General features: G+C 36.6%; 1 protein-coding gene across 2 annotated transcripts in view; it reads right to left on the reverse strand.

Annotated features, from left to right (window-relative positions):
* The window catches only part of cnksr3 (cnksr family member 3), a 36400-nt gene that overhangs the window by 1571 nt on the left and 10771 nt on the right, over positions 1–24058 (reverse strand). The window contains exons 2-12 of one of the 2 annotated variants that reach the window (XM_084433083.1): positions 21350–21513; positions 13522–13724; positions 12948–13035; positions 11511–11552; positions 9741–9860; positions 9593–9652; positions 9332–9400; positions 7543–7689; positions 4644–4771; positions 3954–4141; positions 1522–1608 (exon numbers count right to left, since the gene is read on the reverse strand). In XM_084433083.1, the coding sequence (XP_084289209.1) occupies positions 1522–1608; positions 3954–4141; positions 4644–4771; positions 7543–7689; positions 9332–9400; positions 9593–9652; positions 9741–9860; positions 11511–11552; positions 12948–13035; positions 13522–13724; positions 21350–21513 (1296 nt within the window). Of the gene's footprint in view, positions 1–1521; positions 1609–2013; positions 2196–3827; positions 4142–4643; positions 4772–7542; positions 7690–9331; positions 9401–9592; positions 9653–9740; positions 9861–11510; positions 11553–12947; positions 13036–13521; positions 13725–21349; positions 21514–24058 lie in introns of those variants that run through there. The other variant, XM_084433084.1, reaches the window with a different exon arrangement.

Here is a 24058-nt window from a genome sequence, read left to right on the forward strand (position 1 = left end):
GATCACAAGTGGACGACGCTACAGGATACAGGTGTGAACCTACGAATACAGATGTGAACGGTGTCTAAAACATTTTGAGCTTAATTGTCCACTTTCGACCACTTCCAGAAGTAGTTGAAAACGCAGTTCTTTCGTAAACGCTCATGTGATCAAATGCGTTCAAACAGCCACAAAACACGGTCAACTCTCTGCCTACTGAGCTAACATTATCGGAAGACTTTAAGACTCTTTGAGTCTTAAAACCGGGCTACTGTAACACTAGATAAACATTATCGGAAGTGCAGAAGCCCGACAGGATTTAAACTCAAGACCCAAGTTTGGTTTGAGGATGAAAAACATACCGTGCGTTCGGCCAATCAGCATAACTAACGTCACGGATAGTTTCTATAGTGCTGGTTTAGACCGACTCTGAAGTAGGAGCTGAATTAGTTCCTCCAAAAGGAGTTCCTAGAACTAAAATAGTTCCCAGTTCCCGCGGTGCGAACATGCCAAAAAGAGGAACTTCAGCCAGTAGTTCTAGGAACTATGAAAAGGTTCCTCCGGTGCGAAAGCCCCTATAGAGGAAAACCTTCAGCTTTGGGGAACTTTTAAAAGTTACAATATTGTATTACTCCCTAAAAAAGTAACTAGTAACATTACTTTTGCTTTACTTTGTCTCTCCTGGCTGAGGCTCACTCTCTTCCAGGCCTTGCATGTGTGTGGTTTTTATTTTTTTACTTTTCACATAATTACTTTGTGCAAGTGTTTCACAGTAATGCATTCAACATCATTTCTTATATAATAACATACACCATACAACAAAACACTTTAAGGATATTACTATATTCTGACTACTTAGAATATTTCCTGACCCCTAGAGCTATGTATGCCACACAAAAGATCTCTTAACATTACAGGTTATATTACCTACTGGACAACTCTTTTTATTGAAAGCTGAGAGTAATGTGTTGTTACTTTTATACTTTTTGTCTGTTCCTGCATGAAAAAGCAAGTATGCTTCAAGTTAATTTTATGAAGTATACTTATGTACAGTTCAAGTATATTTTTTAAGTTTACTTTATGTAGTAAGTAAGTATATTATTATCAATGTACTAGTAGTATGTACTTGTAAGTCTACTGTTTCAATACTACTTAGGACTAATTTGGTCCACTTTTAATGTATAAAAGTATACTTTTAAGTATACTTTAAGTGTAACAGTAGTAAACTTTGCAACAGTGTAAAAGAAAATTCATGATGCTGCATGATCACTATGACTTTAGTTCAGATTCTTCAGTAAAACAGGAAAACAACTCTGCTTGAATTTCTAATCTGCAAAAACATTCCAAATGTTTACTGATGTCTGACCCAAATGAACGATGGGTATATGAGCTATTTACTGAGACAAAAATGCAAATATTACAGTGTTATCTGACCTATGTCTGCTCCTGCCCATGTAATTGGGCTTGTGAAATGTTTACGCTGACAGCTGGAGATTAACATGTTTCAGCTGTAGTTTACACACAGGCAGGTGTTGCCCTTACCTTTTCTTCCAAGAGCCCAGGGTCTGGAGGGAGAGTCCGACGCGCCCAGGCACGTGTCTACCGGCATGGACATGGGACGTGGCTTTCCTAAAGCATGTGCAAAAAGACAGAATCAGTCTAATTGAGTCCTTGCTTGAGGAATACTGGCTAAGACATTTATTTAGTCATTTAATTTTCACTAACAACGTGTGTAATTCAGACGGAATGAAAGTAATGATAACGGTACGTTAAGTGAGTCTTGTTGATTCAGTAAGTTCATTCAGTGATTGATTCGTCAGACTGATTCTAATTTTGTGAGTCTTTTGAACCATTTATTAACAAAACTGGCTCATAAGAGTCATTTATCCATGAATTGGACTAAACTGTCAGACTGATTTTAATAACCTGTGATTTTGTGAACCGGCTCATATAATGAACTGGACTAAACTTGTCATCTGAAATATTAATTTGGTTTGCATTGGGTTCATCCTTTTTTTTTTTCTTTTTTTTTTTGCTGTTCAGACTACGTGCTAATAAACTAATTTAAGTTTGGATAAGAAAAAAAAAAAACTGAAAAAATTATTTTCCCCCAAAATGAAAATGATCCCATAATTTACTCACCCTCAAGCCATCCTAGGTATATATGACTCTCTTCTTTTAGCCAAACACAATCGGAGTGATATAAAAAAAATATCCTGGCTCTTCCAAACTTTATAATGGGAGTAAGTAGAGTTTTTAAAACCCAAAAAAGCGCATCCATCCATCATAAAAGTGCTCCATACAGCTCCAAGGGGTTAATAAAGGCCTTCAGAAGCAAAGCGATGGGTTCTTGTAAGAAAAATATCCATATTTATTCACCTTATTTTTAACGGAAATACGGACGCAGCCAGTTGACGGTATTTTGTGCGAGACTTCCGGTCAGGCACTTCCGGTCACTGGCGAGCTCACCGTAGCGGTTAATCAAACAAGTATTCATAACAACTAACTCATCGTTATGGCTTCAAGGAAGACGGGGTTGTTTGTGCAGTTAGAGGTTGTCATAATAACTGGTACAAAAGAAAGATTTACTTGGCGTTTCTGTTGCGTGGCGTTTTCTATATCTCTGCACACCAGAAACGTGTCTGACGCGGCGCTGCTGCTGCTTGGTGACATATGATAAGCCTCATTGGTGATATATTCGACATATGGGGAGAGAGTTGTGGAAGGCCTATGTTAAACATAAATATATAGCAGCAAAGACAACGTCGGCAGTATTGACGCAAAATAGGTTGTCCACTTAATTCACATCTTTACATTTTATTAGTATGCTTTGCGTGGTTTCGCACCTTGGAATGCTTATTTGTGTGTGTGTGTGTGTGTGTGTGTGTGTGCAGTTTTGAGACAGTCCCTTAATTTGCTTGGCGAATGTCTAACGAATGTCCAACATAAAACCTACTTTACCGCACCCTTCGCCTGTGGTTAAAAGCTTTACATTTGAAGAAACCGCGCCGAAACGACCGTATGTTTGTTCTTTTCATTTCGTGAACACAAGACCTACAGAAGACCACCCTATAACAGAAAAGTGGCTGGGCTATGAAGTCTCAATAAAAAACTCTAATGCTGCGTTCACTCTCTCGTTCGGTGTGAACGCACCATAAGGAGAAACAAAATCATAGTAACCCCTATATAAAATCTAGTCATCATGGCGTTTATTTTGTATGATTTACAATTATTTATAGCCATCTACTTATTGCTGTCCTGTGCTTTGGTTGCATTCTGATGGCATTATTAATACATTTGACATGACAAAAATACCTCCATAGATATCCAGCGCTGGCTCGGCCGTGTTTAGGGCGGTGCTGAAGGCGCCGGCGAAGTTGGCACTCTGCCAGCTAGATGCATGAGTGTTTTCAACCAGGTCCGGTACCCGAACTGGGTGAGGCGGGGCTTTAGATCTTTGTTGTATTCATCTGTTACGTTATGTGTAACATTTTTCTGTCAATTCTGCATAATCCTTTGCGATTGATATCGTTAGTTAGCCCAGGGAAGCGAGGAAACGGAAGTGCCGCACAAAAACCGGATACTGGACCCATGTTTACTTCCGCGTTCGAAAATAAGGTGAATACCTTTATAAACTATAATCACTGGCTTCCGGTAACGGCCGTACGCGAGTCTAGTTCTGGCGGATGAGTGACCTCTGACCCTTAACTAAAGCCTTTATTAACCCCCTGGAGCCGTATGGATTACTTTTATGATGGATGGATGGATGGATGTACTATTTTGGGATTCAAAAACTCTACTCACCCCCATTATAAAGCTTGGAAGAGCCAGGATATTTTTTAATATACTATAAATCCGTTAGTGTTTGGCTGAAAGAAGAAAGTCATATTCACCTATGATGGCTTGTGAGTGAGAAAAACAATACTTTGGAAATGTTGCAAAAATAAAGTACTGTTTGTTAAACAGGTACTGACCTCTAGATGGAGTCCGCTGTCTCAGTCTTGCTTGTGGGATGACGACCTCAGCTGGATTTACGTTAGGTTTGCTGGTGTAGTCGCTGACATTTGAACGCCGTCTACCAGCTAAATCCAGAGACGAGTTTGGCGACTCTGAACCTTTTGGTCTCATCTTCACACCTGCACATTCACTCGTCTCTGCATCTCTACAGACATACAGAGATAAAGAAGCATTATAGTGTTAACAATACAAGACAGCATTTTAAAATTCTCTAAGATGGTGGATGAAGTATAGTAGGCCTATAGGTAAAAAGTTCATAATTACAAATAAAAATGGCCGTTCAACCCAATATTGGTGCATGTTCACTATGCATTTCTGTGCTTATTCGAGCTTATGGTGCATTCAAGTTCTCTTGGGAAGTTCGTATGTAAGAGTTGTGAAGTTGTAATTATGACTGCGTTTAAGACCGTTTGGTTTGAGTAAGATGGCGATGTACCTTTTCTACAAAAAATTCAGCAAGATTTTTTAACTCTACTTCTACAAAATGATGAATCAATGATTACATAATTTGTAATGCGTATTATGCCTAAGAAGGCATCTGCCTATGCAGGAAGTACAGTAAGACAATTCACTATGTTTTGAAACAGAGCCACAGAGTAATTAATTTAATATGATGGCGAAACGTTATCAGAGAAACAGATACTGACCGTGGGCTGTATGGCATGGAAGGAGGAGGAGGAATATAGAGATCTAAAATGGCAGGTTTCTCCGGCCGCTTGATGGAGATTTGCACAGGATTTCTGGATGACTGGGCGGCAGGCACATACGATGGGCTCTAAAACAAACAATGTTATTAATCCCTCATTCTGCCATGTTTAAGATATGTTTGCATATGATAACTGCGAAGAAACCCTTGCTAAATTGCATCTTGCATAATCTTTTTAAATGAGATTAACAGTTGGATCAATTTCACTCCATTTCAATCCATCAATCTTTGATCTCAACACCAAATCACTACAATCATTTTTTTCATCTCAAGGCCTTGCTTTGTTTGTTAAGACATGCCAATTTTTGTTGAATGTAGACTTTCTTTAAGCCTTTAATCATAGACTTTGCCAGGGCAAGAATTAACTTAAGTCCACATCATTCCAAAAGTACTGTTCAACTTTTGTTAAAATAACCGGTAATAGTCTTTACACTTAATAAGTTCCTGTATGGATTATATGAACTGCATAAACAGATATTGAAAAGAACATTTGTTGGCAAGCAGGCCTTTCATTAATTAAAAGGTACATTTTGTAAACTAGATTTTTACACTTTCTGAAATGTGAGTGGTGCTTGTGTAACGGAGGCAAGATAGTAAGAGCTGTGCGTGTAAACTCTACTCTTCTGGCCTGAATGGTGCACTAGCAACTGACGCTAGGTTTTTAGCATCCTTGTTAGCACACCTACATCCCATGCCGGAGACGCCAATTCGAAAACCAGAGGGGTTACATTTGGTGCCGTGACCCGTATGGGAGTAAAGTTTAGGGGGGTGAGTGTAACGGAGGCAAGCTTGTAAGAGCTGTGTGAGTAAACCTCACTCCCCTGATCTCAAGAGGCACGCTAGTGACTGCAGTCTTTAGCATCATTGTTAGCCTCCCATGCTGAAAAGGTCAGTTCGAATCCCGCTCGGAGCAGATAGAGTAGGACCGGTAACATTTGTTTGTGCAAAACTCATCACCACAATGGTATAGGACATTATGGATGGGTTTGTAAACTATGAGTTTGTAGGTGGTTGCTAAGTTGTTACTTAACTGTTTTTTCAGGCAAAAATCCCTGATTTCAGGTAGAGTTGCACGATTAATCATTAAAAAGATCACGATCTTGATTCAAACACCCACGCGATCTTATTCCTAAATGACAACGATTCCGCTTTGTCTATTACATCTGTTTCACATCGCAAGCGTCATTGAACAACTCGTAATTTGTCACTGCCCATGTTAATGAATGAGATGGTTGGCCGTCATACTTCCGACGTGAATGCTGTCATTCATTGATATGGGCAGTGACAACAAAACATGTGCTGCTCACGCTCCGCTGACGCTTACAATGTGAAATTGTTTAAACCAAAGACTTTAGGGATTTTGGTTACCCTTTGAAAGTACAGTCATCACACTGCAACATTCGAATCTGAGTTTGCGCTGCCGCTGATCTGTAGAGAGCAGCTGCCATGTAAATGTACAGTATAAAGCAGCTTTACAAACAGTCTTTTCAACCACACATTATCATTATTTATGTGTTACAAATATTTAAATAACAGGGGATAAAAGTGTAAAGTTTATAGTTTTGGTATAAACAGTAAATCATCTTTTTAAAGTATTTTGACACTTGTATGTATTGTAGCCTAATTCTTATTGTTACGCCAGGTGGTGGCGACACGTTTAAAAAAAGTTTTTGTCATTGAATCATTCATTTTAAAGATTTATTAACAAACACAGATTCATCGAATAATGAAACAAGTCTTTTATGAATGAGACATTAAGACCTTGTTTACCACAACACAAATCATTTTTTTACATAATTTCTTTCAAATTTATATATTTTTTAAATAGACTAAAGCAATGAACCATCTGTCTGAACCTCTAGTTTACAAGTTATTTTGTTTGGTTGTCTAATGTTTTTTCTTCAGAATTGTGGGATAATCGCAATCTCCATTTTACACAAAAAAAAAAAAAACATTAATACATAAACTATTTCTCATGGATTTTTACATTAATGTTTTTTCATCAAATGGAAATCGCTTGTCTTGAGCTGTAGTCTACGGTCTGACCTTTAAAAAGAATGGCGAGGGGTTTGGGAGAGTCCATATGGACTAATATTAGCAACAGTATTTCTAAAATCAATGGCTGCGTGACATTTGGACCGGGAGTTTAATCAAGTGGAAACACACATCCTGATGTGTAACCCTGCTGCTGCTCCAGCAATCTGAACTGATAATCAACACAAGTCAGCTGTGAAAGATCTGTGAAATCTACATGCATTTTCAGAGGCAAGTTAATGTGTATGTGGAGGGGAAGAAGTGTTTCATTGTTTTAGTCCTGCAACACCCATGCAAACCCATCCACTCATGTTGAAACAATGAAAGTTCATGGAGTTTGTGCAAATGTGAAACAGAGAAACACACTGTAAAATACCTCACAAGCTATGACTATTTGCATACTGTAACAGTATACACTAGTGTTCAAAAGTTTGGGGTCAGGTAACATTTTTTTTATATTTTTGTCTCGTATGCTCAATTGTATTTATTTGATCAAAAATATAGTAAAAATCAGTGTGCTTGCTTTCAAAGCTAGCTTGCTATTGCTAGCCTCACTGAAAATGCACACCCTAGCTTTAATAAAGTGTGTAATTTGCATCTGACTAAAGCATACAAAACAGGCCATCCAGCATCAAACTGATGTCACTGGGTTAAAGCTGACATGATGGATCCACTCAGAGTGGACAATATTAGTCCAGAACCATGCAAAAAGGCTACTTTTCAACAATCCTGATGTCAACAGCATGCTAATTGTAATCCAGCCCAAATCTAAGAGACAGCTATCTATAGGAGAGCGAGGGCAGTACCTGGACGACAGGGGGTCTCCAGCGCATGTTCTTCAGTGGTGCGGGTGTGAAGCCACAGGTGCCGGACGGTCTTTTCTTCACCATCAGTGTCACATTCTGAGGATCTTCCCTGAGCTTTTCCACCAGACTCTTCAAATGCCAGCCCACCTGAGAAGTTACAGGAGTACATCAGTTTACTGTCACAAAACCTGTCAAAAACCATATTTCACCCCAAAATCAAACCTGTGAAATAAGAAATTATAATTCACTTAATGAAAATGAATCCTATTTCCAGTACCAATTTAGGACAATAAGATTTATTTGCATTGGGGAACGACGTTCATAAAAATCGCGCAAATTTCTCATTACCGTAATGCATTCTCATTAGTGTAATGCAGTGTAAATAAATTATATATTATTTAAATTGTAAATGTGAAGATTTTTTCCTAATTGTGACGTCTCAAAATTTGACTTCATTTCTTATTTTGAACTTTATCTCACAATTATGTATTTATTTATTTATTTTTTGCTGTGATGCGGAAATACCCTTGTGAATATACTTCTAATATACACGTCTGCTCTTGTTCCATGTTTTCAGTGGATAATCATTACAATACTTATGTGTGAAATAAATGTAATGATTTTGATTCATTTTATGTTATTTACAATTAAATGAAATTGTATTATAGTTTACATTAATAGTAAATCCAATTAGTTGAACTTAAGAGCTTTTAGACTATTAGGTACTATTAAGTGGGATTAAGTACATATTTATATATAAATAGAACATATTTATATTTTATAACTACTTTTATTGTCATTAAATATGTTTATATAAGAGTATCTTGCCAATGTACCAACAAGCATTTATGGTAAACTAAAATATACTTTAATGTAATTTCAACTGAAACTTTTATGTCATGTATTTAAGTGTATTTACAATTACACATTTATAATGATGAAGTTGCAATTTAATACATTTAAAAAATATATTAACTTTAATAATGTAATATCAAATAACACACTACAGTTAAAATAGTGTGTACTCAATCAACTACTTAACACATGCTTTAGTATGTGTTTTTACAATTACACATTTATAATGATGAAGTTGCAATTTAATACATTTAAAAAATATATTAACTTTAATAATGTAATATCAAATAACACACTACAGTTAAAATAGTGTGTACTCAATCAACTACTTAACACATGCTTTAGTATGTTAATCAAAATAAGCGGTTCTTTAAAACACGACAACAGATTAAGTGAATGTTTAAAGTGTGTACTTAGTTGTGTTAGTCATGAAAGTGTACTCTAAGTTGACTTAAGTGACATTTTATTTCATTAATATTATATCACCTGCAAGTACAGTTTTTAAAACTATACTTTTAAGATTTGAAGTACACTACAAGGGCACATTAAATACAATTAAGTGCACTTCTTTTTCACAAGGTTGGACTTGAAATTCAACCTGGACATAAATGACCATACATGGGGGAAAGTTGATCCTACTGTAGCTGGACAAATGCAGTTTGAATGGCTTTATGTTGTACAAACACAAATGGTTCGGCACCAGTGCTTTCACTGTAAATATGAGGTGAATAAAAAACAGCACTGATCCAAAACAATGATAAAGAAGTCCATAACAATATGGTTATCCAAAAGGCTTTTCAGCACTGACATATCTCTCTCTCCCATGGATCAGGTTTATTCAGTCCAACACAAAAGCTTGCTTCCTCTCACTCTTTTAGAGCAGATTATTACCCATTATCCTCCTCACTATCATGTGACAGACGGATGGGCTCACCACTGTTTGTCTGTTGACTTGTATCACCTCATCGCCTGCATGAATCCGCTGAGTTCTGTCCGCTGGAGACTGAGGAGTGAAACAGAGACTGGCATTATTAATCAATTGAAGTAATGCTCTGTTTCTTGTTTTATGGATCTTGGCAATCTATTATACACAGACTATGAAGTGGCGTGAATGATGCTGGACATTGATGCATTAACAGCAAAACAAGTCACAGCGATCTATTGTTCTATAGTGAGTTAAAGAAGCTCAGCTTACATTTTCTGTGGTTCCGGTGATGACGTGAAGTCCATCGTAAGTGGATTTGATATACATCCCCTTCAAAGAATAAGCAAATAACATGCAGTTGTTACACAACGAGCACAAACATACCAGCGGGTCGTGTGCAAAGACTGTTGACACTCACCAGTCCCTCGCCTGGTTTGATATTGGGGATGGGGACTTCCTCCAAACAGGTCATGTGAGTCTTCAAGGGGTCAGAGGTCATTCTCATGGTGGAGTCACAAATGCCAGTCAAAACCCGTGCCTTAAGTAAACAGATAGAACAGAATGTTGTGGTACTTAGAATCCACCATTTGGTTATGATAACGTATCCAGAACTATGGCGACATTTTTGCAAAATTATATTAAGTTGCTTCATGCATATTTCGTAGTTTTGTGTTCCCAGACCTTCAGATTGATAGCAGAAGATCTGGGCTGTGTCCGAAATCACCCCCTATACCCTTAAATAGGACACATTTTGTGGGAACAGCCATTTGAAGTGGTGTCCGAAATCATAGCGGACGTTATTGAGTGCACTCATTCAATCCCATGATGCACTGCAATAACGAGCGTACAACCTATGCAAGCTAATCGGCTACATAATACCCATAATGCACTTTGAGGGTCATGTCTAATGAATTCCCGCGTCTGACCAGAAGATGGCGTCTGCAGCTGAATATCATCCATCCATCCATTTTCCAAACCACTGGTCCAATGTGGGTACAGCGTAATATCCTACAGGTATAAATTGCTTTTTGATTGATTATTAAATTGTTTAATAAGGCTTATACATGCTAGAGTTCAAGATAAATTGTTTCATTACTACTGGAGCTGCCAGTTTGCTAAGCTTCAAATGATTATTAAACTGCAGGCACAAACTATGCAAAAGCGTCATCCCTCCCAGCGAACTCAGTGTCCGAATTCACTCACTCGTTTTCATTCACTCCTTCAAGTGGACTATATTAGTGGAGTAATGTAGGGAATAGTGAATGAGGGTATAGGGGGCGATTTCGAACACAGCCCTGGACCCATCGCAGCTTTCATTAGCCAAGGGGACCGCCCAACAGAACATCTGACCGACATGTAAAGCAACCAATCATTAAGTCGATGTCCCTTGGATAACAGACCGGCGTGCATCTAATAAATTTGTGTGCCTTACACATCAGACGTTCAGCCAGCGGTCCGTGACATCTGAGGCTGAGACTACATATTTCGCAACGCTTTCAAAGTGGTGCTAAAAGTTTTATCTGAATATGGCTTTATTATGTTGGTTAGTTCATGGCAGTTGGGAAATTAAATGTTGGGTGAGTGACAATGAAAGTCAGTCAATGAAAGGCAACATATTTTGGAGTGACATGGCTTTATTGTGCATGATTATTGAAACTGTTTTTCTATTCTGTTGACATTACCATGGCCTTGAGGAACTGGATAAATGATATTAACCAAACATCATAACTTATCAAATCCCATCCAATCAAATCCCAAAAGAATACAAGGAAGTATTGCTAATATAATTTCTCATTGATTATATTTCACTTGAACACACTTGCATATCAAGCTAAAGTAGGAGAATGTATTTTGTATGTGTATACATTTTTTTTTTAAAGTGTAATGCCTTGCCCCATAGACTTCAAGTGCACAAGCAATCTATGCTAGTTTTTACAAACAGTCCAAATTATTGTATTGCATCCAGAACATTCCTTTGATGAAGACTGTGAGATACTGTTATACACAGGATGCTCCAGTGCTTTCTGAGGAAAACATCTCCACACTTACAATGAACCCAAATGCATCACAGATAACAGCTGAATCTCTGACCTGAGAGAAGTTTGCCTGCCTGAATAATGTTGCTGCTTCATGGGAATTCATAAATATACTGTGTGTAAAACGACGGACGGCAAGACTTTCTACTTACCACTTCTAATATCTTCTCCTCCATTTCAAACACAGTGCAGTCCTGCAATTAAAAAGGGAGGATTCGTATGAGACACCGCATTATGTTGAGTTCCCACAGGAAAATATGGAATGGTAAACATGAAATCAAAATACCAAAGAAAGTATTTAAGAAATGTAATATAAGGATTCGAAATCTGGATTGTGCTGACAAATAGATGGAGAAGGGCCTATCGCCTGTGTTTAATTATGGTTTAAAGACACGTTTGACGGGATAATTGCTGCAGAGTTTGGATTGTGGTGTTTGAGAGCTATGAGACTATGAAGAGCAAAAACAGAGCCGAGACATCGATCACAGTTATGAGCCGCCCATCCCCACTGAGACAGCCTCAGTAAAACCATATGTTTCTCTGTGCTTCAGGAGACGTCCGTGTGTAAAGAGCTCATAAAGACATACCTTAATACACTCTTTGTATCATTAAACATCCTGCAAGTTTAACAGCTTAAAACGTCCTGATTATAAACAAAGCATTTATTTAATCAAGCTCCAAAAACAGCTTGTTTTGTTACTGGGTGACCTGTGACGTCACACTGGCAAATAGATTTGCATATTCCTGCCTCCAGAGCAAGACATTAACGAATAGTAATACACTGTCGCACCATAGGCCCCACCCACTGGCGTTCAGTCACTTAACAGCTGATGTTTGACTACAATGGATATGAGCGTCACGTCAAAAGCAAATAAAACCCATTATAATCACTGACACAGAATGAAGGTTGAAAATAATTTCTGCATATATATATTTTTTTGTGCAAGTTGCAATTTATTTTTAGTTTCATTGACATACTGTTATATTTTTGTTAATATTTTGAATTAGTTTTTATACATATTTTCCGTTTTAAGAACGTTTTAAAGAAAGTTTAAAGTTTTAGAAGTTTTGTTGTGTGTTGTCATTTAAAAGAAAATTGTATTACGTCTATATAGTATTTATTCATTTTAATTTATTAGTTTTGGTTAATTTAGTTTAATTTGTTTTACTGCTTCAACAATGAGAAATGCTTAAACGAAAATGAAAAATGTTGACTGTCTGAAATAAAATAAGTTTAAGGTTATTTATATTTTATTTCAGTTAACCTTAAATTCAGAAGTAAAGAAAATGTTTTTGTTTTTTTTATGGTTGCAGTTTTAGTTTAGTTAACAATAATGACCTCGGTAAAATGTGCATTAAATTGAATAATATTTTACACAATATTTACCAAAAAAGAAAAGAAATTCTGCATTCGATAAAGACTGAATAAAAAAAAAAAAACACGTTTCTATTTCAAACAAAAGTAATGATAATTTGTAACATTAATAATGTGTTTGTACTTTTGACTGGTTTAATGCAAACTTGTTGAATGTGTCTAATGGTAAGAGCTTCGACTAGGAGATGAACGGATCATTAACACAGTAACAAACCTTCTGGACAGTTGTGGTCAGTTCCAGACAGAGCTGAATGATCTTGTTCTTGGTTGAGGTGAAATCACTGATTCCTGTGAGGGGGGTCCTGCACGCAAAGACAACAGAAGTGTAACTCATCCGACGTGATCAAATGTTGGTGAATTCTGGTATGTGTCGTTTCAAGCCCAAACATGCAGTGCAGTATATATGTACGTGTGTGTCTGAATGCCAGCAGTCTGTCTGACGTCATGAGGAAAGATTTAAGGTGTTTTGACTGGAGCACAAAACCAAAGCAATAGTTGGTGAGACAGCTGCCAGTAAAAATGACCCTGAAGTTAATTTGCAGTTACGGCGTTTAAAAACGCTGTCAATGATCCTTGTACTACAATTCATAGCTAATAAGAAAATATTGTGTCAAGCTAGCAAATTCCCACTTTCCCACTGAAAATTTTCACTTTTCCTAACGTGAGTAGAATTTTTTATGTAACGTTATTTTCAAAACATTTGTTCCGAAAGCTAACAGAGTCTGTAGAGAAAGAAATTGTGTGTGTGTGTGTGTGTGTGTGCGTGCGTCTGTGTAAATCTCACATACCTGTCAAGCCAGGCCAGCATGCCCTTGGCAGCCGCTATCAGCTCCACCACAGCGGTGAGGAACACGTTAGGTGGTTTGTTTGGGCTTACTCCATCATAAGAAGGATTTTTCCTCCGTTCTGACGCACAGTTGTGCAAGTTATTGGATGCTGCTCGCATCTGACCTGCCAGAGTCTTCAAGTTATCAGTCTCCACACCACAGTTCTGCAAAGAAAAAAATGTGACTTTTTACATCAAGCTAGATTTTTACAGTTTCTAAAGAAAGTGGTGCTTTTCCGTTCAAAGGTTACTGACACAATGCTAGGATACTGGGTGTTTTTAGCATGTTGCTATTCAGGTTTTAATTGCAACTAAATGAAAATGTGTTATACTTAAAATTTATATTAAATGCAATTAGTTAAACTTAAGAGTACTTTTTTGACCCACTTAAGTAGGACTTAAAGGGACTTAAAAATAAAATTCTGTCATCATTTACTCATCCATCAACTGTCTGGTTACCGACATTCTTCAAAATATCTTCTTTTGTGTTCAGCATAAGAAAGAAACTCATACAGGTTTGAAAGAACTTGAGGATGAGTAAATGATGACAGAATTTTCATTTTTAAATGAACTATTCCTTTAAGTATGTCTTTCATAATGATACCGCCAAATGAACTGACAAGCATTTATGGTAACTGAAATATACTTTAATGTCATCTTATTGAAACTTGTATGTCAATAACACACTAGTAATGATGAAGTTGCAGTTTAGTGTACAAATTAACTTCAAAATAATATTGAATAACGCCATAGTTAAAATTAGTTAGTACACACAAAAAAAAATATGTGTACTTCTTTAAAGCATGACAAAATAATATTAAAACAATGATTTAAAATGTACTTTAAAGTGAAAGTTTTAAAGTGAAAGTCAAGACTTTATTTTACCGTGTCCTCGCTGCATGCACTTACTATAGTTATAACAGTAAATTATGCATAATAACAAGCAACTAAACACAAACCAAACTCATCCTTACCCTATAGTAGGTACATGTTGTTAATTATTATTGCTTAGTACTTAATCATATAATTACACTGTAACAAAGACACCATTAAATAAAGTGTAACTCGTGAACGCGTGTCCTCTAAAGGTATGTGTAAGTGGCCTTTTATTTCATTAATATTATATTATTTGCAAGTGCAGTGTTTTTTGTTTATACTACAAATGAACATTCAATACAATTAAGTGCACAAGGGACTTTCCTTCAGTGTAAGTTTACAGTATTTATTTTTTTAACCATTTTATTGTCAAGCTGAAGTTTATAACTTAGTGATTTGTTCAAATTCCACACTATAAGCTATAATATAGCTATAATAATAGTCATGCTAATAGTACCACTAATAAATGCCAAGCTTATCAAGTGCTAAAGCAGTTTCCATTTGTTTATCTTTGACTTTAGCGATATGAAATGAAGTATCTGGTATTTGTAATGCCATGTGACAATGTCTACAGCACATGGGTCATTCTCACAACCTTTCCAGCTAAAAAATCCCATCACATTCCACTGCACTGGTCAGAGCCGACTCATGAACATGGTCACTGCTCGACTTCAAAAGAATTCCTGAAAGCCGTCTCTAGACCCAGCCAGACACTGACCGACTGACTGTTCGCATGGACTTGAAGTCTGCCAAAAAGTGCAGAGACTTTGGCCTGCTCAGTGACAACAACACAGAACACAGCTGTTTGAGAGACATATTAACCAGCACTGAGTTCAGGAATGATATAGGTGCACTTCTGGAATCTCCCCCTGTTGTTTTTGTATAATGATGAAGCTTTAGCTATGATGAGTTCATAATGTCTGAATTCTTAAAGCAATAATAAAGGGTAATCCATCCTCCAAATATTCATTTCATTCTGCCCCCCTCAAAGATGAGGAGAAATAACTGTGCTAGAAATTAACTGTAAAAGCAGATTCTCCCCTGGATCACAGTCTCCTGGGTGTGTTTAATGTTGAACGAGTTCTTGAACTATTCTTTCAAAGCTCATGAGGTGTGTTATCATCAAGACAGATGTCGGGCGTGATTCTGGCCCACGTCAGATTGTCTCAGCCATCTGCTGCATTTGCAATCATGAGAAATATAGTCACATTGTAAGAAATAAAGTCACCTTTGTTCGATGTTAAGTTACATTGTGAGATAAATTCGCAATTGTGAACTAAATACATTCGAGAAATATAGTGAATCACAATTGTGATGTGTAAATTTGAAAATATAAGACATTAAGTCGCACTAGTGAAATATAAAAAGTTGCAATTGTGAGATATAAAGTAATTGTTACAAAGTTGCAGTTGTGATAGTCACAACTCTTACATATACAGGTAAAATTGTGATATATAAAAAGTCGCAATTTTGACAGTTGCAGTTATGACAAAGTTGCAATTGTTATATATAGTTGAAATTTTGATATATTAAAATTCGCACTTGTGACAAAGTCGAAATTGCAACATATAATTGAAATTGTGATATATAAAAAGTTGTAATTGTGACAAAGTCGCAGCTGTAACAGTATAAAGTTGCAATTGTTACATATAGTTGAAATTTTGATATATAAAATGTTGCAATTTTGAAATTTGCAGTTGGCATAAAGGCGCAATTGTTACATATAGTTGAAATTTTAATATGTTAAAATTCACAATTGTGACAAAGTCGAAACTGCAACATATAATTGAAATTGTGATATATAAAAAGTTGTAATTGTGACATAGTCGCAGCTGTAACAGTATAAAGTTGCAATTGTTACATATAGTTGAAATTGTGATATATAAAAGGACAAAAATACAAATATTCAGGTTAACCGTGACAGGATGCTAGTTATTTGTTATTGGTGAGCTGTTAGTTGTTTTGTCGAGAAAAACTAGTTTTTGTATGCTTGTAAACATAATTTTTCTCTTTGGTTTGGAATGGATTGTTCATACTCTTCTATTAATAGACATGCAATAGATTCCAGATGAAATGGTGTCCATGGATTGCATATATTTTTTGTTTTTTTTGCTTCTATTCGGAAACTTCCCTGTCTGTGCAGGAGCCACATCAGAAGTATGTGGTCATGCACATGCGCAGCCTACTAGCCTAAAGGAAACATGACTGTGATGCCGATTAAACATATTTATATCATCATGGTATTTACATGGTTCTTCAAAGGATACAATGCCTAATAAACATAATACCGTATCCTAAGAACAATGGTACTTTCCTGCAGTGGACCCGAGCCAGAGAGAGTTGGGGAGTTTAGCACGTCCTTAACGCTTATGAAAGCTGTTTTTAAAAATAACCAGAGACCAAACAGATACAGAGCGCTAAGATGAGGCTGAGTCAATCCGCTCGGCGGAAACTACTGGAACAATGGCGTGACATATTTTCCTGCACTAGCTTACTGTGTGTTTGTCTGTATGAGTTTGTGTGTGCGTGAGCTGGGCGGGGGGGGCTCTCTGACAGGTGGGTGGGTCACATCTGTTTCCTGCTCTCCAGGAGATATCTTCCAGAACACTCTACCCAGGAGTGCTATAGCTGACCTCTCACATAGTCAAAACCGCAATGTCTGTTACAGCCTTCATGCTACAGCTCCTCTGTGGTTCTCCGCTCACCACTGCTTAGAACAGGTGACATATAAACGGAAAACGGTAAAACTTTTCTTGTAAACAGCAACCCGGTCTAACAGGTAGAGCTCCAACATACAACATCAAACCACAAACCTTCCTTTTATTTTTTGCTGCAGGCATATTCTTACAAAGAAACACACCTTTTGTGCAATTATGGAGAGATGTATAGCTCGCCTAGTTCATGATTAGTTCACCCACTGTCATTTGCTCACCCTCATGTGGTTCCAAACATAAACTCCAAAAAACACCATAAAATAATGATCCATCAATATTGTCTTGTCTGACAATATTGATGAGGCCATGTCTTGGTCTGTTTAGTTTCTAGTTCCCATTCATTAATTAGTTGTCATGGTTTCCTGATTAGTTCACACCTGTTCCCTGTTCCGTTGATTATCTTTTGTGTATCTTTTGATATCTTGTGTATTTAAGCCCTCAATTTCCTCAGTTCAGATAACTCAATTTGGTAAGTTGGGACAACATTTGGACAATTTTGGGACAAAAAGCAAGGTTAACAAAACAACTTTTGTTAGCAACATTGTTTTGTCTTGCGTTTATGTTTATGGTGGTTGTGTTTTCCTGATTCCTTTTTATGTAATCATTTTGATTATGATATTATTATATTAAAGTTCTATACTACTTCGTCAAAACAAATACAAAATAAAGCACTAAAACTAAACCCCCCAAAATATTTAAATTGCATATACAATTTTCATATATTTGGATTCAACTTAATGTGATGCATATTTATAAGTCATACATGAATGAAATGGGTATGAAACAGATAAGAGTTCTGCAATAGTACTAATAAACGGAATGTGTTTTAAATACACAATCACGGTGTTTATATATTTATCATCAATAAAACTGAATTATTTCAATCTCATGCATTTTAACTTTATAAATACTGCTGGTTTCACAGCTAGCTGTTTATACTTTTAACCGGAATAAATTGAATTTTCACAACGAACAGATTTATGCTGATTCTAAGCCATTTGAATAAAAGCATTCTGAATATATGATTGTTTAAATAAAATCAGACATAGATGCAAATAGTTAATAACAAAAAAAACTATGCCATGACCAATATGCACCACTCTAAGATTATTAGTTAGTTCTAGATTAGTTTTAAAAGTGTTATTAAATTATTAGGTAACACTTTATCAATGGTCCACTTTAGATATTTCACTAACTATAAGTAACTTTCCAACTACATGTCAACTAACTCTTGTTAGTGTATTGTTAGGTAAGTGTTAGACACTAGGGTTCGGGTTAGTAGAATAAGTTGACCTGTAGTTGTAAAGTTACTTATGGTCAGTAGAAAGTGGACAATTAAATTAAAAACCTGTATGACCTGCATTTCTTTCCTCTGTGGAGCACTAAAAGAGATCATAGTCAAACTGAGTTGTTTGGTACTATATTGATTATTGTCAATGTTAAAGACTTTTAGTCAAAATTGGATGTGTATAGGCTACATTTTATTTAATTGTGCATCACTTCATGGGGGGGGGGGGTGTAAATAATTTGTGGGTGAACTTTCCCTTTAAGACACATTTGATAGTGTTACATATAAGCTTCGTTATTTAAAAAGTACCATTTGAACGTACAAACAAATTGCACAGAAAAATTTAGATAGAATAGAAAGTGTCTAATCAGTGTCTCTTCATGGTGCAGTCTCCTATTATAAAGTCCTGTGTCAGTCTCCTGTCCTGAAAGAGTGGTCTCTGAATGGACACAGTGGACACTATTTGTTCCAACTGACCCTCCCTATTCATATCCAGCACAATGTTGGGACAGAGCGACAGCTATAGCACGGGTTATGCGATAAGAATCAGCACTGCCTACAACTTACAACGATCCACACACACCCTCAGTTTAATATAGGCAGAATGTTCATCTAGTCCACCATGTGTTTTTAAGGTGCACTTTCTGGTCATTAAAACTGTCTGAAAGGGGAAAAAAAGAGAGTGGGGGAAGTCAAGAGGACATTTAGGGAAGGAAGCGAGAGCGAACAGCTGATCGGAATGCCTGGGAAATCTCTGCTTTCCTGTTCATGGCAGTCTCCACCTATAACACAGCTCACGCTGGCGAGAAAGTTCTCTTGAATGTTAGATGAGGCCATTTGTGTCAGAATGTTAAGCTACTTGTGTTCAAACAGTTGTTTATTGTCAACAGATTTATGTGGCCTGATTAACAGTAAAATACGGTCATTTTAGAGGCATGTGAGTTACTGTAATTAGGCTCTTTAGAGAAAATAATGTGCTTGGCAATGGTCACTTTGGCAATGCTTGGAATAGCACACTATACTACTCCTGCATCAATGGCTACAACCATAGCTCAACCACTTTAGTCCAACTCACAAACATGTGACGATCCTTTTAATTATTCACACACACAAAAGAAAATCTGACCAATGATTCTTTCTCAGAATTGCGAGATGTAACTCTGAAAATTCTTTCTCACAATTCTCAGTTTACATCTCGCAATTCAGACTTTTTTTAAACTCAGAATTCTGCATGTGTATGCCGGCAGATCAGTTATCTAAAAATGCGTGAAAAAAATATAATATATAGAATTTCGAATTGTAAACACAATTCTGAGGGAAAAAGTCAGAATCACAAGATATAAACTCACAAATTCACAATTGTGAGAGAAAAGTCAGAATTGTTAGATAAAAAGTCACAATTAGCTTTTTTATATTTTTATGCGGAAGCAGAAATATACTGAAGCCGGGAAAAAAAGTATAGAGGCCACAAATTAACAATTCGTTCCCAGGACTAAATCATGCACACATTATAATAATTCGTTTTCTCGTTTCTCTCAGTACTAAACTTCTTTTTCGCTGCTTTTTGCGCTTAAACAGTTAAATACACACAAAATAATGTCAAAATGCCTGTCTTGGCAAGTATTTACGTAAACATAGTCAGTTTTGATTTATATGAATGGAAACAGTTGAGAAAGCAAATGCATGTATAACAGTATAATGGATCCGTGCTTCAGCTCTTAAAGTGACAGCAGCCTAATATACCTGCTGCCAAATTATATTAAAAATATTTATATGGCAGTTTTTCCCTATGGTATGTAGGGGCTTTCACACCGGGTAGATCTAGGAACTCAGATCTACCTAGGGCCATTAGGTCCTAGGGCCATTTTCCTGGTTGCATTTGCACCACTGTGATGTAAGCCGCGCTTGTTATTGTGACTTTTATTTTGACCGCGAGGGGGACTTTTATTTTGACGGCGCTGAGAACGCCAGAGCCTGAGCACGCAGCACTCACATTCTCCATCAGTTTATGATCTGTTTAACAGTCCTGTCAAATACGTTATTAGATATACTGTCTACTTTATTTGTATAACAGTTATATGAAAAAATATGAAGTCAAGTCACTTTCATTTATATAGCCATTTTAACAATATGGATTGTTTCAAAGCAGCTTTACAGTGAAAATAGGAAATTACTGTAACAGATTGTTTAGGCTTTACAGCAGCTCTAGAATAAAGTTATTGTCCAGCTCAAGTTAGTTTTGATTGATTCACTTCCATTGCAAAGGTATTAGCGTATGCCGTGTGGTTTATGTCCAATGTTGCTAACAGAGCAGAAATTCATAATCATGTTTTGCTTGGTCCAAAGTTGTGTTGGATTTTCTCCTCAAGGTTGAGAGGTCCAACTATCACTGTTTTGCATGTTCACAGAGTTAGTTCGTAGAATAAATATACATATACTGTATATGCTATAATCTGAGTGTTTACACTGCCTTTTTAAAAATGGCGGGTGCTGGTTTTTCGCGTGCGTTCGGCCAATCAGCGTACACTGACATAACTGATAGTTCCTATAGTGCTGAGTTAGACTCTACTCTGAAGTAGGAGCTCAATTAGTTCCTCCAAAAGTTTCTAGTTCCTGCGGTGCGAACACGCCAAAAACGGGAACTTCCGCCAATAGTTCTAAGATCTATAAAAAGCCCCTCATGTCAAAATTGTGGCCAGTGAAAATGCTGAGTATATATGTATATATATATATATATATATATATATATATATATATATATATACTGTATATATATATATATATATATATATATATATATATATATATATATATATCATATACCATCTCTCTGAGAAATCTAATTGGATGTGTGGCAGGAAAACAGCATCTGATTGGACGGGAGTGAGCTGTTGGGCAGATAAAGTACTGACCAATGCACAGAGGAGATCCACAGCCTCCAGAATCAGTTCCTGATGTCCTACACGGGTCACCGCCAGCTCCTCCAGATCCTGATGCGAAATCTTCAGAAGCTGCTCTCCATCGATCTTCTCTCTCTCGAAGTTAGAAACATACTGCTGGAGACTGTCGTCCAGCCCTGACAGACAGACAGAAAGTGAGAATGAGGGAGACAGAACACAAAGAAACTCTTTCAGGGAGTGAGCGTGGATCCGCATGTGTTTTGACACCACAAGTGTCTGTGCAAACATTGAGACGTTGAGTCAATATAAGACATTTGCACTAGTCTGAAGAGTCCCGCTTCTCAGTGTTTCTCATGTACAAGTGCCAGTTAGCTGATCTGAGATCAGATCATTGTGATATAGGAGTAAAGGAATAAAGCAAGATCACACTGTCCTGTGGTTTATGTGAGTGAACTCCATGTGTGTGAGAAAATGCAGCCATGCTGGCGTTACTTCCACAAACACACAATCGGCACATGAGTTGTGTCTGACAGATGGCACAGCATGTTGCTGAAAAACTCGTCTCTTGGCAACTTAGCCTGTGATTTCCCAGAGAAAATTATGTCAATTTAACCCTTTCATATGATCTCATGTACAGCTGAAATGAGAGGGAAAATAATAAATATAAGGGTTGGCATAAATGGCTGAATATCACAAACAAATATCACAGAGTCTGGGCCATATTTCACCTAAAAGTCAAAACGACAGTAATAAGAAATTACATTTTATATTAATAATGAATAAATAAGATAATAATAATAATAATTAAATAATACATATATAAAACATATACACAATTTTATATAACTATAAAAATATTATAAAATTCACACTTATAACTGTAATGCAAAAAATAAGATTTATATTGTAAAGTGTTCATCATTGTGTATGTTATATGCTGATTTCAATTAAATATAGTATATTGTATTACAGTCATTAGAATCATTGCTCAAAATTGTTAGAATTACAAAAAAAATCCTAAAGCAAATCGTGCCCACTGAGCTGTGCGTAAATTCCATAAAAAGGAATTTTCTTACCAAATGAGCAATTAATGCTTGAAATTCCACCATCATATTTAATTAAACAGTAATCGAATTAATCGCCATATCATGTATTAATTTGTTTGAAGTTTGATTGACTGCTCTAGTCACAAAGCAAAATTATCCTTAAAATACACTGCAAATTGAAAATAAAGATTATGTTTCATATTGAAATAATTGAAATACTATTTCAGACTTTCAACTTCAAAATTTCATGCTTAATTCAGTGCGTTACTTGCCGTTTCATTGTAGTCGTTTGTTTTATAGCAATTTCTGAATGAAAACCATTTCAAAATAAATCCTACACCTTTTTCTTTTTTGCAGTTTAGGCTTCATTACAACTTAGGCTTTATGCATTTTATGCATATTTTCTACATATTATTTTAGTCACACTTTAGATTAGGGTCCAATTCTCACAATTAACTAGTCTTAACTACAACTTATTACTACCAAGTTTGGAAAAGACACAGTTAAAGCTTTCATCCTCTCAGTTTTAGCTGAAACTCTTGTCTGAAGGGGAGGTGAGCTCAAAACAGCCTTCTGTCCTCTGTTTGCGGGACCGCAGTATAAAAAGTGGCTCTTTGTGGGGGGTAGAAGCCCCTTTTAAAATCAAAGAGAAAGTGAGAAAAGGAGGCAAAGAGGGGTCAAAGGGCAGAGTTAGGGACTCCTGAATACCCCCACTGAGAGACAACAGCTGCATTTTCTGAGCTCAAAAAGAGAGACACAGTGTCAATGGAACCAGCAGAGAAAAGCTGTCGCATACGAGAAAGAGTCAGCAATAATGGTCAACCAATGTAGTGAGAGCAAACTAACTTCAGCTTTTGTTATCTCTAATTCTCAGGGTATTTCGGTAAAATAATCTGGCAAGGCTAAAGGGATGCAGGCATGTGCCGTTCAGTGTGATTGACATGACCATTTGGTGATGAAGAGTTGCTGTGCTGTGTGGATGTCTGTAAACTGGTGAAATGGTGAAGTGAAAAGGCAGGTTAAGTTTCTGACAGAGATACATTTCCAAATCAGAATCAGAATAATTTGGAAAGAAGTTCCAGCTCCTCCAATCTTAGGGCTTTGACAGTCTCACGGTTCATAAGAGAAATTTGAAGAAAACAGAAGATGAAAGCAAATGTCTTTGGATGGAGAACTGTTTACATGATCACATGCTCTGCGTGCCTTCAAATCAAACATTAGTTCACCCAAAAAAGATCATTACGACCCAAAAGGACCAGAAAACACCATCTAAGCATTATAAATATAACCCATTCGATGTATGTTCTCATGATTCCAAGTCTTCTGAAGCCACAATAGCTTAGTGTGAGGATTTCAAACCGTTATTCACTGACAGTCTTCTCTTCAGCCACAGCATGTCATATCAATCTAAATAAGGATGAGTTTGATAAAATAATGACTTTTTAGGATGTTAACTAATAAGTGGAAGCTACCATCAAAAGATATCTGTTGAAAGCTGACCAAAATAAAAGTCCTCAAGAAGGATCCCTGTGACAACAACTTCTAATCTTGTTTAGAAAAATGCCTCAGATATAAACACTTACCCTGGTGGGTATATTTAGCTGAGATAATAATGTTCACAGTATCTCATGCTGTAGCAGTTCGGAAACTTGAAAGTTGGACTTTTTTTTACTAT

This window comes from Rutilus rutilus, assembly GCF_951802725.1.
Source record: "Rutilus rutilus genome assembly, chromosome: 15".
Classification (NCBI taxonomy): domain Eukaryota; kingdom Metazoa; phylum Chordata; class Actinopteri; order Cypriniformes; family Leuciscidae; genus Rutilus; species Rutilus rutilus.